The sequence below is a fragment of the Aulostomus chinensis genome, chromosome 22 (assembly GCF_037954235.1).
Source record: "Aulostomus chinensis isolate RoL2024-O1b breed Wild chromosome 22, RoL_Achi_v1.0, whole genome shotgun sequence".
NCBI lineage: Eukaryota > Metazoa > Chordata > Actinopteri > Syngnathiformes > Aulostomidae > Aulostomus > Aulostomus chinensis.
Window position 1 is genome coordinate 11767241 of NC_141341.1, and position 14560 is coordinate 11781800.

At 42.0% G+C, this 14560-nt stretch overlaps 2 protein-coding genes across 4 annotated transcripts in view; both read right to left on the bottom strand.

Annotated features, from left to right (window-relative positions):
• The window catches only part of crybg2 (crystallin beta-gamma domain containing 2), a 47674-nt gene extending 45951 nt beyond the window's left edge, over positions 1 to 1723 (bottom strand). The window contains exon 1 of the mRNA XM_086194024.1: positions 1613 to 1723. The gene's annotated coding sequence lies outside the window, so the exon portion shown is untranslated. The remainder of the gene's footprint in view (positions 1 to 1612) is intronic.
• Positions 1724 to 1874: 151 nt separating this feature from the next.
• prdm1b (PR domain containing 1b, with ZNF domain) lies at positions 1875 to 13622 on the bottom strand. 3 transcript variants are annotated; one of them, XM_086194026.1, is made up of 7 exons: positions 13436 to 13622; positions 12833 to 13128; positions 8781 to 8900; positions 6850 to 7090; positions 4393 to 5324; positions 4175 to 4303; positions 1875 to 3761 (listed from the first exon to the last, which is right to left on the bottom strand). In XM_086194026.1, the coding sequence occupies exons 2-7, from the start codon at positions 13001 to 13003 to the stop codon at positions 3198 to 3200; spliced, it is 2157 nt and encodes a 718-aa protein (XP_086050152.1). In that variant the 5' UTR covers positions 13004 to 13128; positions 13436 to 13622; the 3' UTR covers positions 1875 to 3197. The 3 variants fall into 3 exon arrangements, with proteins under 3 accessions (XP_086050152.1, XP_086050155.1, XP_086050154.1); XM_086194029.1 differs by lacking the exons at positions 8781 to 8900; positions 12833 to 13128; positions 13436 to 13622 and adding an exon at positions 7549 to 7839; XM_086194028.1 differs by lacking the exons at positions 8781 to 8900; positions 12833 to 13128; positions 13436 to 13622 and adding an exon at positions 7536 to 7839.
• Between the last annotated feature and the right edge of the window lie 938 nt (positions 13623 to 14560).

Below are 14560 nucleotides of genomic sequence, written 5' to 3' on the forward strand. Positions count from 1 at the left end.
AATTTTAATGATTCGTGGTCACAGAATAATTAATTGTTATCACATAAAAGCTTCTGAGATCACGGTTACGTTAAATTCAGTTTAGGAACGTGTTTAAAAACACAAGGTGTTGCACAATAAGTTTTACAATTCAGAGAAGACTTAAATTCTAGTCAATAAAAATAGATGGATAAATAATTGAAAGAAAAAATCTTCTTCAAAATCTAAAAAATGTTGAGGCGATATCAGCCGTGACTTGGTAAATGATTTTATGAGAAATGTTTTTAGGATTTCTGATGTTCTTGCTTGACCTCAGTCCAGCAGTGCACTCCAAACATTCAGTGTAAGAGATTTCGGCCTCCGTTGTTCACAGTTTTATTTTTCCGGAAAGGATGAGGAAGTAGTTGTATACTGAAGGCTTCATTCCATAAAAGTCTTTTATAGGCATCAAAAGATATCAGCAGGAGCCTTCATGTCTCCCTCACTATTTGAACATAACACTCAAAGTTTCACATTTTAGACGCAAACTGCAGTCTCCCTACTGTCAAAAATGTGTTGTTTTTTTTTAATTGTAGCTTCACTGTACAGATGCATGTTGGTGTAGATTTTTTTTTCGCCAAAGGGATGCTTTCACGTCAGTGGATGAAAGAATACACAATCTGTTGGCTCAGTGAAAATCTGATTCGAATTTTTGGAGCTACGAGCAGGAATTGTGATATCACAAAAACTCTGAGGCAATCTGGGGAACCAGGAATTCCCAACATGCAACAAGCATCAGCAGCACAGGAATAATGTAGAAACCTGAAGCCTACAGTGGACGTAGAGTAAGAACTGACCTAAAAGAGAAGTAGGACACATGTGCATAGTAATTGTGAAGTAAATAATATGAATTCAGACTTTATTTCTAATAAAGCAGAGTTTTTGTATTTTAGGGACTTGAATGTGGTACTGCTCTTTTTGTTTGTCTGTTGCCAAACTCACTACAGAAACACATTGCAGTATTCATTGGGGTATGTTTCTGTTTGCTTGTTGTTTAAATTGTGTGTGTGGAAGGAATATTTTTTTCTTTAATTTAATTTAATACCCACAATCCCTCCTATACAAACGGCTACACAATCCTGGTTCTCCAGATTGCAATATTTTCCTCAATGTTCTAAGTATGGAAAGATATCTTAGATTTCTCTGTTTAAAAAGGGTTAATGCTGTTCATTCAAGTTGTACAGCTAAACTTGCAGAATAACGTCTCAGTTTGAATCCTTGCCAAGTTAGCTGTTCACTTATTTTTCAAGACTTTATGGAACATTAGCAGCCACATGCAGCTAGCATTAGCAGCTCAGTGCACATGCCCCTACGTTTGGCAGACTAAGGCAGTGACAGTAAGCAGCCTCATCAGCATGAAGCTAGCATTAGCAGCCGCATGCAGCTAACATCAGAAGCCCTACCTAGCAAGCATTTACAGCCTCCTGACATGGCGCAACATTTAGCAGCATGAAGCTGCTAGCATCAGCAGCCTCATGCAACTACAGCTAGCATCGGCGCCTCAGGCAACTGTCCATTTTTTTCAGGTAATGCATATTTTTATGACTGTATTTTTCTATTTATGGTGTTTTTACTAGAAGTCACAATGTCTTACCTTTTTTCATTCGGGTATTTCCTCCTTGAATTACACTCCAGATAAATGTAGCGTCTTACACCAATTCAAAATTGAAGGTTGCGATGCTAGCTTGATATGATGGATCTTACTAGAAGAACGCAGGGTTTAAGTCCAGCAGCTCAGGGTCATTGTGTGTGGAAGCTTTAAAAGACAGCCGTAAATACAGTCTTCATGTATCATTTCAGAAATTATTTGTATCTTCATGTTTTTCCATCATTCTAAACAAGACAGAAAGCGGAAGTATAGAAACAATAGCTTTAATTTGCTACATCACGTCAATATAAAAAGTATCATGAAAATAGCCTCTGACATATAAATTGAACATCTCCATAAGCTGTTACCAAAAATAAACTACATGGACAAACATTGTACAAAAAAATAGAAAATGATTAGAGGACATACAGAACTGACTCAGTGGTAAATTTTTCAAGAACATTTCTGTTTAAAACCAAAAGCACATCGATATGGTCGATATGTCTTACATGTCTTCAAGGCCAAATTTTTTTGAAATGTTGGAAAATTTGATTAATGTACTCCATAAGAAGTAATATACCCACAGTTTGATTCAGTCACCAGTCAGTCAGCAATGCATTCCTTTCCTGAAAGCAGGAGAATATCTGCACTGATATGTTTACGTCGCGGAACCATTTGGATGAAGCCTGTGCTCAAAGTATTTACAGTAAAGCTTTGTCAGACATTTGAATCAGTAAGAAGCTATTGAACTCTACCCAGTGACTCTGCATTGAATAGAATTGTTGCAGAATAAATAAGTCGTTTTGTACTTTTGTCAAGATGATATTTTTTCACCTTTTGGTTTTGTTTTTGTTTTGTTTTTAAATGTCATATTTGGTTTGGGGCAGTGCAGTTTATCTCTCATACTTTGTTTGAATTTGTTGAGATGTTGAAAAAATGTTGAATCCTTTTAATAACCGCTGAAGTTTTTGTCAATTTCTCATGAACACACATTTTTAAAGATACCTGATTTTCCCTTTTCTTTCAGTATAAATAAAAAACATTAACAGTGATTGGGTGCAGGAAAATTATGGCTTGACTTTTCATTTATTTTACATACGCACCTCAAATGAGACGCAGTCACACGATGTAAAACAAGCACAAATAATTAAGTGGAGGTTTTTGTTTTTTTTTTCATTTTACTGTACCTGAGTCCATTTATGTCTAAGACTAACTGAAATAAAACAATGATCCAACTAAATAAATAAAGATAACTAAAACTGTTCAAAAAGTAATAAGTTAAAGCACAAACATAAGCAAAAACACTTGTCTACCTGAGTGAAAACCATTACATTAAAATAACAATTCACAGTTTAACAAGATCCTCCCCCTTTTCATTTCTTGAACTGAGATTTTGGAGGAAGTACAATCACTGAATACCCGCGATCAGTCTTTGGAAAACTCTTCTTTTGGTGCTGCTCATTGTTAAAGTCTATACTTTCTATCATGTGACAAGTTTCATTTGGCGACGTCTGTTTTCTTGATTGATGACAGGCTTTATGTCCATCTTTATAGTTCCTCTTTTCCCTTCAAGTGTTTGTTCGATTCCTGTTCACTGTCCTTCTGTCTTCACCACCGGCCGTTTGTGGAGATGAACCACGCTGGCCCTCTCCTGATAAGCTAGCGGAGGGCTGTGGTGTGAAGCAGCTGATTGGGTCACTGGCATTGCTGGAGCGTTAATAGCCACAGTCAGAGCTTTCAGCAGTAGCGTGGCCTCCCTCTGGTCTTCCTTCCCCTCTCCCTCCAAGGTACGAGCCAACCAGCGCTCAACAGCCTCCTCCACCTGCGGTGCTGTCGCCGTCTCTGTCAGTGTGTCGGCCTCTTGGCTGGCGTCAAAGCGCTCCACCATCTCTTTCATGTGTACGTTGACTGGAGCGTTGGCCAGGCAGCAGCTGCGCTGGTGGATGCGAAGGGAGAAGCGGTGGAAGAAGGCCTGGGCGCAGAGTTGGCAGCGGTAAGGGCGGTCATGACTGCTGTGGAGGCGACGGTGCAATTTGAGGTGGATGTACTGGGTGAACTTGGTGCTGCAAAGCTTGCATTGGTAGGGTTTCTCCCCGGAGTGTAGTCGCAGATGAGTCTTTAAGTTGCTGGTGCTGCTGAAGCGCTTTTGACACACCTGAAAAGTATGAGATGAACAGTTAAGGCTTCTGAAAGTAACACTCATGACAGATTGCTTCATTTAACAAAAAACTGATTCAAGGATTATCTTGGAAAAAAAAATACAATGCTGTCATTATGATATTAATAGTTCAGTATCAGGGCAGATCGGGTTATTCCTGTTGTCTTGGGTACTAAACAGGATGGATTTAGAAGGACAAGTTCAACTAGACAGCACTCCAAACATCCACACCCACACAGTCACGCTCCCAAACAAAAGGATAAAGATGCTATTACATGAGGTATGTTGTGTTTTGATGACAATCAAACAAGCTCTGTTCCCAGAAAGGAAGCTGAGGGTTCACGCGTTTTCTTGATCTCTCACTCTATCAGTGTCACTGTAACCCACACAGTCTGTAATTCTGAACATACCTGACATTCATGTGGTTTCTCGCCCGTATGTACGAGGTGGTGTTTCTGGAGGTGGGCCAGCTGAGTGAAACTCTTTTTGCACAAGTTGCACTGGAAGGGTCTCTCACCGCTGTGCACTCGGAGATGGACCTGCAATATCACAGACACCGAAAAGGGAAAGGATGAGTATCCAATTATAAATAATGACAAAATATATAGAGAAGGGTCGGAGCCATTACCTTGAGGTTTGACAGCTGTCCAAAAGTCTTTGTACAGATGTTACATTCATACTTGATCTTCCCATTCTGTTTCTTCAGTGGGTAGGGCAGGGATTTGTGGCCAGGGCGATTACGCAGTGCAGGGTTGTTTTTGGTAGTAGCTAGGGTAAGGTTCATGGCCTCTTCACAGCCAGATGGAGACTTCTCAGGGGATTGAAGTTGGCTGCTTGGCTTTGGGACAGGGGAGAGCTCTGGTGTGTCTGGGGCACCTCGTGGTGGTGACACATTTGGGGTTAGTTCTTTCAGACCTCCCTGTGGAGATGGAGGGTAGGGAAGGGACACTGGAAGGAGATTATGCTGGCCGATGGTGGGGTATGGGAGTCCGTCTGTACTCAGGTAGCTGCTGTACCTTAGGGATGCTCTTGACGGCAGCATCCCAGGAAATGGAGGGGAGTAGGAGGGGAGTAGGAGGCGAGGATAGTGTGGGCCGTAAGGAGGAAGGAGCTGGTAAGTGGGCTGGAGAGGTCTGGATTGAGGGTAAATGGGATACGTTGACACCAGCCCTTCTTTGTGATTATAGAGACCGTGGAGATGAAGAGGGAGATTTCGGTGTCCAGATTGAAGTGCAGGGTGGTGTTCGGGCAAGTAGTGATGGCTCATACCCAGGCTTGGTTCTCTGTGTCCAGACTGAGGGGAAGGAACGACCCCCCGGTCATCTAGAACTCTGTCACTCTTCTCTTCCTTTCCAATCTTTTTACTGAAGTCCATGATTTGGTCATCGGGAGTGTCGGGTGGGGTGTCTCTCTCCAACATCTCCACATCCACTTTCTCCCCTCCATCATCATCCCTCTCCTCTTTCACCTCCTGCTTTGTGTGTTCTTTGAGCCACATCTGCTGATGAAGGTGCTGTTTGGTGCACTCGGCCTCACGGTCTTCATCAGAACTTGGGTTTACTGCAAGAGATGAATTGAAAACAAATAAAAGGATGAATCACGGAAACACACACGTGAGTATAGAAAGATCCACCCACAGAAAGCACACCCTCTTATGGTAAATGATAGTAGTTTCGCTTTTGACTCAACACGTCGTTAAGTTTCAGTTTGTCTATCACAGTAGTGATATTTGCGTGGGAGAACGGGTCGGCGGTGAAGTGTGTGGGCGTCCATGTGTCATGTCACGTATGAGCAGCAGTGTTAGTTTGGGAAACCATTTCTGAAATGTAGTTTTACCGTATACTGACCACAAGAATGGGTGAAACCTCTGTCGTAATTATTCTCTTTTTCAGAAAAACCTTGGCTGTCCCTAAATACAAGATCATTGAAAGGTCTGTAGGAGCATTTCACATTCGCTAATGTGCCCATTTACGACATGTAAAAATCCCGCTGATAATTGTGGTATTTTATTCATCTCATAAAAGTATACACACGTTTCCTCTCTCCTTCTTTCTTTGGTCACTCTTTTGAACAATATTCACCCAAAAATATCAATTTGTTTTTGTTGTTTTACCTCAAAAGAAGAACATCGATCTTCAAATGCCCCTTTTGACTTACAGAAAAGAGAGCTGAGATGTACGCAGTTGTTTTCAAAAGCGTTGTATTATCCTTTTATGTACACACTGGTACCTCGAGTTCTGAGTGTGTACCTGAGAATTACCTGCTAAAACACCAGATCACAATCCATGAGGAAACAAACCAGGAAATAAATGGACTTTACCTTGAAGGAAGTTTTTAATACAGCTAAAATTAATAATACAATGTCATGATACCATTTATTATCATTAGTCACCCAGGTGAATGTGACACTTCTTGTGTAGCCAGTTGCAATGAATCATCAGACTTTGTGGCAACAGAGAATCAGTCAGGATGAAGAGGAGATGACTTCCACTCAGAGCGAACACACACACAAAAAAGCAAAACCCATATGACTCATCAAGCTACTTTGACCGGCCATTACTCTCCCTGCTCTCCTCCAGATCCAACGTCATTTACCGCAGCTCATGAATTGTTTGGTCCGTGTGTGCGTGCTTGTTTACCATGATTGTGATCTTTTGTTAATATCTCTTCAATGAGCCAGGGAGGAAGAAAACACTCGAAACCTGCTTTGTCTAGATAACATCAGGTTGTTGTTTTTTTTTGCTCAAATGGGAAATCATCTGTATTTATTCACTTTGAAGCGAAAGAATTTTTTCCCTTATCACCATCAGAGCTTGATGCAGACTTTGAGCTTTGTGTTCAGTCACCACCACAAAAATAAAAATGTCATTTTTTTTATCAGATCTTGGAGAAAAAAACAAACAAAAGCTGTTCTTTCTGTGCTTCAAATGAGCTTTTAAATGTCTCATTCCTCAGTAGCATTACTGACCGAGGGAATCATGCTCATCAAATGTGTAAATATAAAATATTTTCGACATAAAAGACCTGCTGGAACCTGTTGGTTGATTTATCTTGAATGGACAGAAAAATAAAATATGTCACTTACTGAGTCTGATGTCGTCCTGCTGGCTGCATAACCTCTGGGTGAACTCCTGGCTGTACCACACCAGCAGCTCCTGTTTAGGATCCACCGGCCGGATGGTGTAGAAGTAGATGTCCTGGCCGTTCTGGCACGCCACCAGGTTCTGTTCGGCCAGACAGCGCGCCGGGTTGACATATCGCATCCAGTTACTCCTGTTGACGTCATAGCCATCAATGAAGTTCTGAAGCTGCCCACCGTTGTAAATCTGCAAGAGACAGAAGTTGAGATGAAAACACTGGACGGAAAATTGAATTATTGATTAAAACACATTTTTACACTTGATATGTGTAGATGATCATTTATCTATCCATCCATTCATTCATCCATTTTCCATATCGCTTGACCGTTAAGGGTCGCCGGATGGAGTGGGGGGTAGTGGGGGTGTTGGAGCCTATCCCTGCTGACATTGGGCGACAGGCCGGGTTCACCCTGGACGGCTCACCAGTCGCGGGGCCAGATTTTCATTTAATTTAGTATATATTCGTTTAATATATAGATTAAATATATGATGTAAATTTCAAATGTAAAAGTAAATGAAGGAAAAAACACAACTAAGGTTTAAATATAAATCACATAGACCTACGAAGGAGATCAATTAAAATTATATTTGGGGGGAAAAAAAGAAAAGAAAGAAAAGTCGGAATAATCACCGCTGCCATGTACAGTTTGTTATCCTCTCCTTGACTTCACCTCTGCTGTACGTGTCCTCACTGCTACACTCGTGAGTGTCTTTGCGCTCCGGCGGTCATTTTATATGAGACACTTCGCGGAGGGAGGCGTGGTCCGAGCAACTCACCACATTTGCGATCTCACTATTATGTCGCTCCCTTTTTCTCTCTGTCTCACTCACTTTCTTCTTTCTGTTTCCTTCTCATGATTGCAAGCGATCATCTCAAAACAAAACAAAAAAACAACCTGAGCCCACGACCACGGAAGCACTAAAAAGGAAATGTCATCTGCACCGGCTTCCTGACAGACAGGAGCTGGCAGGAGACCAAAAGTACACGCCACTCACGGCAGCACTTCCTCTCTCCTCACCTGTTAAATAATCACCTCCCATGGTATGTCAGACTTTCACTATTGCGCGACGGAAGGAACCTCCGTGTTCAAGTTTACAGGAAAAGAAGGAAAACATGTAGAATGGTAGCAGGAAGGTCTGCTGGGAATTGAGTGAGCAGAAAGCAAAAATTTCCTGTGTGACACAAGGTGGATAAGAGAAAAGAAACACGGGGCCAGGAGTGTGTGTGCGTGCGTGCGTGCGCGCGTGTGTGCGTGTGTGTGTGTGTAATAAACAATAACCCCATCCTATGTCACACAGTGCCAGGAAGACTCTGATGACTCCGTCAGAGTAAATTCATTGTTACGTGCGACCGATGTTTATAACTTCCTCAAAGTTTTTTGACCAAAACCCCTTTACGGCACTGCTCCGCTGTGGGAAAGGTTTTTCTGTTTCCTGACTGACATATGACAATGAATTTCATGTGAAACTTGTGAGAGTGAGCAATAGCTGTTGTGTTTTTGTTTTTTGTTTTTAATTACAGAGGAAGATGGCCGTTTGTCCTCAAAAGCTCTTAATCAAACGGATTCCCAGGCGGTAGTTTTCCACTTCTAAAATGATGTGTATGTATATATGTGTGTGTATATATACATACACATATATATGTATGTATATGTGGATATGTATGCATGTATGTTTATGTATGCATATATGTTCATATATGTATTTATGTGTGTGCATATATGTGTATATGTATAGTGACTTATATGGGTGTATAAGTATAAATGTTTATATGTGTGTATATATGTATATATATGTCTATATGTACATGTAAATTTGTATATTCAAACACGTATATTTGTGTGTGCATATATATATGTGTGTGTGTTGTTCTTACCCTCCAGAAGTATTTTCTGTTGGCGTGTTTTGGAACGTTGTCTTTGGTGTAGATGTCTCCTTGCAGGGGCCCAAAGCGAGTCCCCTGAGGGATGTATTCTTTGCTGAACACACCTGTGACCTAGGAAACAAGTACGCACATTATTATAAAGCACCACAGAGAGAAATCCTAAAAAAAAAAAAAATAGTGCAATATTCAGGGTTATACTTGTTATTCAGGGTTATACTTGTATTGTGGGTTCAGTGTACATCCAGCAGACTACTGGCCTGCGTGTTGGCCTCGTCATGTTGACCCAGACGGCTCTAGAATCACGTTAAAGCCTTCAAGGTGACCCATTTTCTACGCTAATGAGTTAAAACGAATGAGGAGAATTACACTTTCCCTGACCTACTCCGCTCTCTGACTTGCTGTCCTCACACAGAGTGGAACAAGCAGAAAGGACGTTACTGTTTCTCCTCTAACGTCATCAATGCTTCGTACAGTATTGTCGCACTGTGAGACGATACTGTACTTTTAGCGACAGAAAACACACACACACACGTTACACATTGTGCTTGTTCAGCAGATACTTACAGAGATCTGATTATACAGTGTTCTACCTTTAGGTGAGTCAAACATTTCTTCCATAGAATACACACCTCGTAGCTTGTCTGAACATGTTTTGTATGTTGTAGAAAAAGAAATGTGGGATTAGTCAACTCTGAGTAAGTGGCATTTTTTTTGTTGCTGTTGTATTTTTGCCCAGGGGTGTAATAAGATTTAAAAAAAACAAACTTCTGTTAGATTGCTGATGTTTTGAGATGTCTTTTCGGGAAGCTGAGTAAAATAAAAACCAGAGACAATCCAAACAGCTCGGACATTTTCCATTTTCTTTCATTTTCGCTGGCTTTAATTATTGATAGGAATTATAAGTTCATTTTGCTGGCCCCTGACACTGATGTAACGTGATCCACTAGAAAAGGGATGACTCAAGTTTCCGAAATGAGGGTGAAAAACTAAATAAAGTGCTGTAATGATGGGATCCATTATGCCCAGGTCAGCCTTGATATGATGTCAGTATAATCTATAGCGAAAATATTCACAATATACATAATTTTTGGTTTATTTTCCAGGGATTAATAGACATCTCAGAGTTTGACAGGCTTGGGGTCAACCTTCTTCCATACGCCCCCAAACACACTCACACGCCATCAGGCAGTAGCATCTGTGGCACACTCAGTGTCTTCAGGAGCTTTGTTTTCAATCCCCCCCCCCCACGCCCATCCCCACCCCCCATACGTAAACACACACTCTCTCTTCCTGCCATTGAGGAATTATCATAGGAACCGACCCTCGGCGTAGGATTATCTCAACCACTTGTGCAAACGCCGAGGCTTCAGAAGACAAACACCACAATCTTGACCACCTTGTAATCTTTTATCATCAGCAGTAAGACTATGGGTTTTTATAAAAAAGTGATGAAGTAATTAATTAATCACAAGAACAACAGGTCATTTAGGGTGGCTGGAGTGTGTTGGTGCATGTGTGAGTCACCGACAAGGCGAGTGAGGTGATTCCTAGATGTGATGAGCCAGTGTGACAGGGATATTGTGCTTCGTTGGCGTGGCGTGACTAACGCATGGCTGTGGCACTGTTGCCGCCGCTGCTTTAACCGCTCAGTTCAACCAGGTTGGAAGGGAGGGGGACAAGAGGAGGAGGGGGATGGAGGGAAGGGTGTTGGAAGAAAGGAGGGTGGGCCTTCTTACCCACGCTATCATACTCCATGAGGGGCCTCTTGTTCAAACTTCCTTCCCCCATCCCTTCAGTTTTTTCCTGAACTTGGAATAGCTTGTACGCCTGCCAGGTTGAAGCTGATGCCTGGCTGGCTGCCCGTCCCCAATGAAAGTTAATCATCTGGTTTTAACCTAAATCCCCCCCCCCCCCCCCCACACACACACACACCCCTCAGCAGCTTCTCTCCCTCTCCCAACCCCGCTGCATCCACACACACAGACACACACACACACACACACCCCGGCACCCGTTGCTAACGCCCCATCTGCCACGTGCCCCACCCACCCTACTCTGCCTTTCGTGGCACGCTTAGGAATGAAAAATGGGAAGGGGATAAAGTTTGCCAAAGGGATGAAGATGCCTCAAGGGACGGCACTAGAGAGGAAGATGCCTGGATTCTTCCTGTTGACAGACATGCAGAGGATGTGAAAATTAGCCAACCCACTACAGCGGATTTATCGGGCCTCATTCATCCTGCACACAGTAGATCTTGTTGACAAAAGTATTTTTTTAAGTTCTCAGTTCAGTAACTAAATCCTCATGGCCTTTGCTCCTGGCATCTATATCTCTCTACCTCTTGGAACTGTTTACAAAGATTTTGTTCTAGAAAGTTCACAATAGATGTCAGGGGCAAAGAATTCCAGAGCCATCAGGCTTTAAAGTCTTGTGAGAACATTTCTTGAGTGAAGTGAAACCTAGAAGTGGCTTATAAATTAAAAAAAATAAAATAGATATATGCTGAAGCTGCGAAATGCAGGATGTGTCCTCAATGTAGTCGTTTTGAGGCAACAAGATCTAACTTGTTGCTAAATATATAACATTCACTGATAACATCAAATCTCTCCAGGTTTGAATCATCTACCAGACCAAATGGAACAAGCAAACTGTCTGGGAAAATCCCCACTCCCGAAATTTCTAGAGAACTCTGAGCCATTAAGATGTCAATCACTCATACACGCACCAGTCACAGTGCGCAACAGTGTTTTATGACCTGAGGAAATAAGGCTTTGCAACAGCGACTCCAGGGAAAAGATTCATCAGAAAGAAAACCTACAGAACCAGTTGAAATAGAACAGATTACATGTGAGCGTGTGTACTGATGCGTCTTTGCGTCTCTTATCAGAAGTCTTAACAACCTACAAAATCGAGTTTCTCAGAATCACGCGTGAAAAGCGTTTATCACAAAAGCTGGAGGATTTGAAAATAATCTGTCATGTGATTTTTATCAGCTCAGTTTGCAGCGGTGAACGCAGCAGTGAGATGAGGAACCACTGCAGAAAGTGCTGAAAGAAATTGTTGGGACAGAAAGAGGAAGGGGCGGTGAAAGCGACCGCAAGCATCAGGGTAAATACACAACATCACGCTTTCTTCCTTCTGAGATCATTCTGTCTTTCAGAAACAGAGTCATGATTGACGTGCTTCATTGTGGTTAATTTGTCAAGCCTGATTTTACTGGATTAGGCTCACCTGAGCTGGAGGTAAAGAGGACGAATAGAAAGAAAACAAAAGGGAGGGAAGTCTTGATGAGATGAGATCACCTGGTGGAAGCCAAGCTGATCCTTGACATTGTACTCTCTCTCTCTGTCTCTGTTTCTCTGTATCTCTTTCTGTTAGTATGTGTGCGCGCGCGCGTGTATGTGTGTGTGTGTGTGTGAGAAAGTGCCTGAACGTGTTATTACGTGCATAAGAGTAGACAAAAGAAGTAACCAATGACAGAAAACATTCGGGTGACATAATGAAATCAAGCCTCTAGTGTCCTCACGGTGTCCCCTGCCCCACATTCACACACCAACACACACACACGCAAACTGGCCACTGTGTATTATATGTGAAAAACTCATTAGTCAGCAAATCTTTTGTTCGGAGCAACCCGATGCAGATGGACCAACAGAGTGTTATGTAACAGAGAATTAATATTTTGAAGATGTAAAGCTGTCAAACTGCACTGTTCTAAAATGGCATCAGAAATATTGTCTGCTGTATTAAACTCAGTGGTGGGTTGAATAAAAATATATGTGCCGTTAATGTGCTTCACTACATATTGGATTATAGTTTTATATTTCCAGACACAAGGCGGTAATGTTTTCAGTGCAGGACTATGCAAATGCTATATAGCAGGTTTTCCCCAAACTTGGTCGAGGGCTGTAGCACAGGCTAAGGAAGAGCCCACTACATGTTGGGGCAGATCTATGTGACAGAGCCAAAAATTGCATTTTTTTGCATTGAGTTTGGTGCATCTTTGCATTCCTGGGTGATCTATTCCTCAATCAGCCTCCTACCTCATTGTCTTTGCTGTATTCGAACGAGAGGTTGCGCGGTATGGACGTCATGGCTTTGGGCAGGTTGAAACTGGGGTTGGACACCTGGTCCGGCACAATGTAGGTGCAGTTGAGAGCAAAGTCCACTTCTCTCCAGCTGCTCATGTCTCCTGATGTGCTATCCAGCTTCATTTTTGATGATTCAGATGTAGGAGCTGCTTTAATTTGGTTTGGTTTAGGTTGCTTTGGTATTAGAAATACTTTGGTTTGGCCGGGTCAGGACCCTCGTCTTAGGTACGCTGGTTAAAGCTCAAGATCTGAAAAGGGAAAGTAGGAGAAAGACTTTTTAGTGCCATATATAAAATTCACAATACAGTAAACAAATCAAGTCAACTTCTCTTTTTTTATATAAACGCCTGCAAGCAGCCATTCATTCATGAATCAGGTCCATTCATGAAGAATCAGAGTTCATTGACACTGTTCTTGACAAACATCCTGCCGTTCACCATTCAGCTTCAGCATCAGTCGTCCAGCCACTACTTTATTGCTGTCTCTAGCATCCGTTCATCTTTCGTAGCAATCAAGTTTGTCACATTAGCATTAAATTAAAAAAAAGATACTTACTAGTAGACATTCATTCGGCTGTTGGATGCTCATTTCTTTGGCTATGCCATTCCTTCATGGCCTTTTCTGCCCTCTTCTTCTTCTTCTTCTTTCTTTTGGTTTCTCGATGTTTCTCCAGGAATTCCTCTCGGTTAGATCCTTTGAGTGTCTGCTCTCCCCGTGATCAGTCCGTCACCTTCACCAGAAAACTCATGAGCCCGGATTGCGCCAAGCTTTTTTAGCTCAACGCTCCAACCAATCATAAGCCGCCGTGGTCATGTGACTAAGCCATCTGACACACAACTGTTGGCTTTGGACAACAACATTAGTGACGTGGTACACTTGGAATAGCAAGTGGCTGTTGTGATGAATGCTTACACATACACACATACACACACACACACACACACACACACACACTCACACATCCGTGCACGCACAAAGAAAGAGATGTTAATGAATGAATAAAGGAGCAGCAGATGGCTGGCCTGTTGCCACTGGAAAACACACTCGTAGACTTTTGCTTGGTTTGGCACTTAATGAGCAATCTGCTGCCACTGTATCTCCTTGACCTACATCTCACTGTAGAACATCTTTAACTAAGACCCCAAAGATCCCTGCTGCACACCCACACACCCACACACACACGCGCGCACACGCCACAAAAACACGACTCTCTCAAACACACAAGCAAATTTCCTCATACATTTTAATTTTTTTATGCATTTGATAATCTTTAAGTACTATTTCATGCATTTGTTTAAATTTCATACAACATGCATTTAAACGTGAAGATTTTCTCCGCTTTTCAACTTTTACACGTAGCGCTCCTCATTCATTCACTAGAGCAGATGTAGGGCAGGTCACGGTGCACAGGAAAGAGACTTAGACACCTGTCTGGTGAGTGTCCCGTTTACTTTCAGACAATTACCTCACCTGGCGGTTTGCTTAAAAATAGCCACAACCGAGGGGTTAAAACAGCATATGGAAGATAAAAGAGAACGTGGCTTTACGTTATGTAAAGACGAAGCCCGTGCAAACAAAAGTAATGCTCTGTGTAAAATGTTCTATATTAGAAGTTTGATAAAACATTTATTGTGTTTTTTTAATTTATGTCTGATGCATGACAATTTTAATTATGAGACC

Coding starts and splice junctions, on each gene's coding strand:
- prdm1b (XM_086194026.1), bottom strand. CDS start 13,003: ATGAAGCTGGATAGCACATCAGGAGACATGAGCAGCTGGAGAGAAGTG. Junction 7,091..8,780: donor ACAGAAAATACTTCTGGAGG/GTAAGAACAACA, acceptor TGTCTCTTGCAG/ATTTACAACGGTGGGCAGCT. Junction 4,304..4,392: donor GACAGCTGTCAAACCTCAAG/GTAATGGCTCCG, acceptor GTGATATTGCAG/GTCCATCTCCGAGTGCACAG.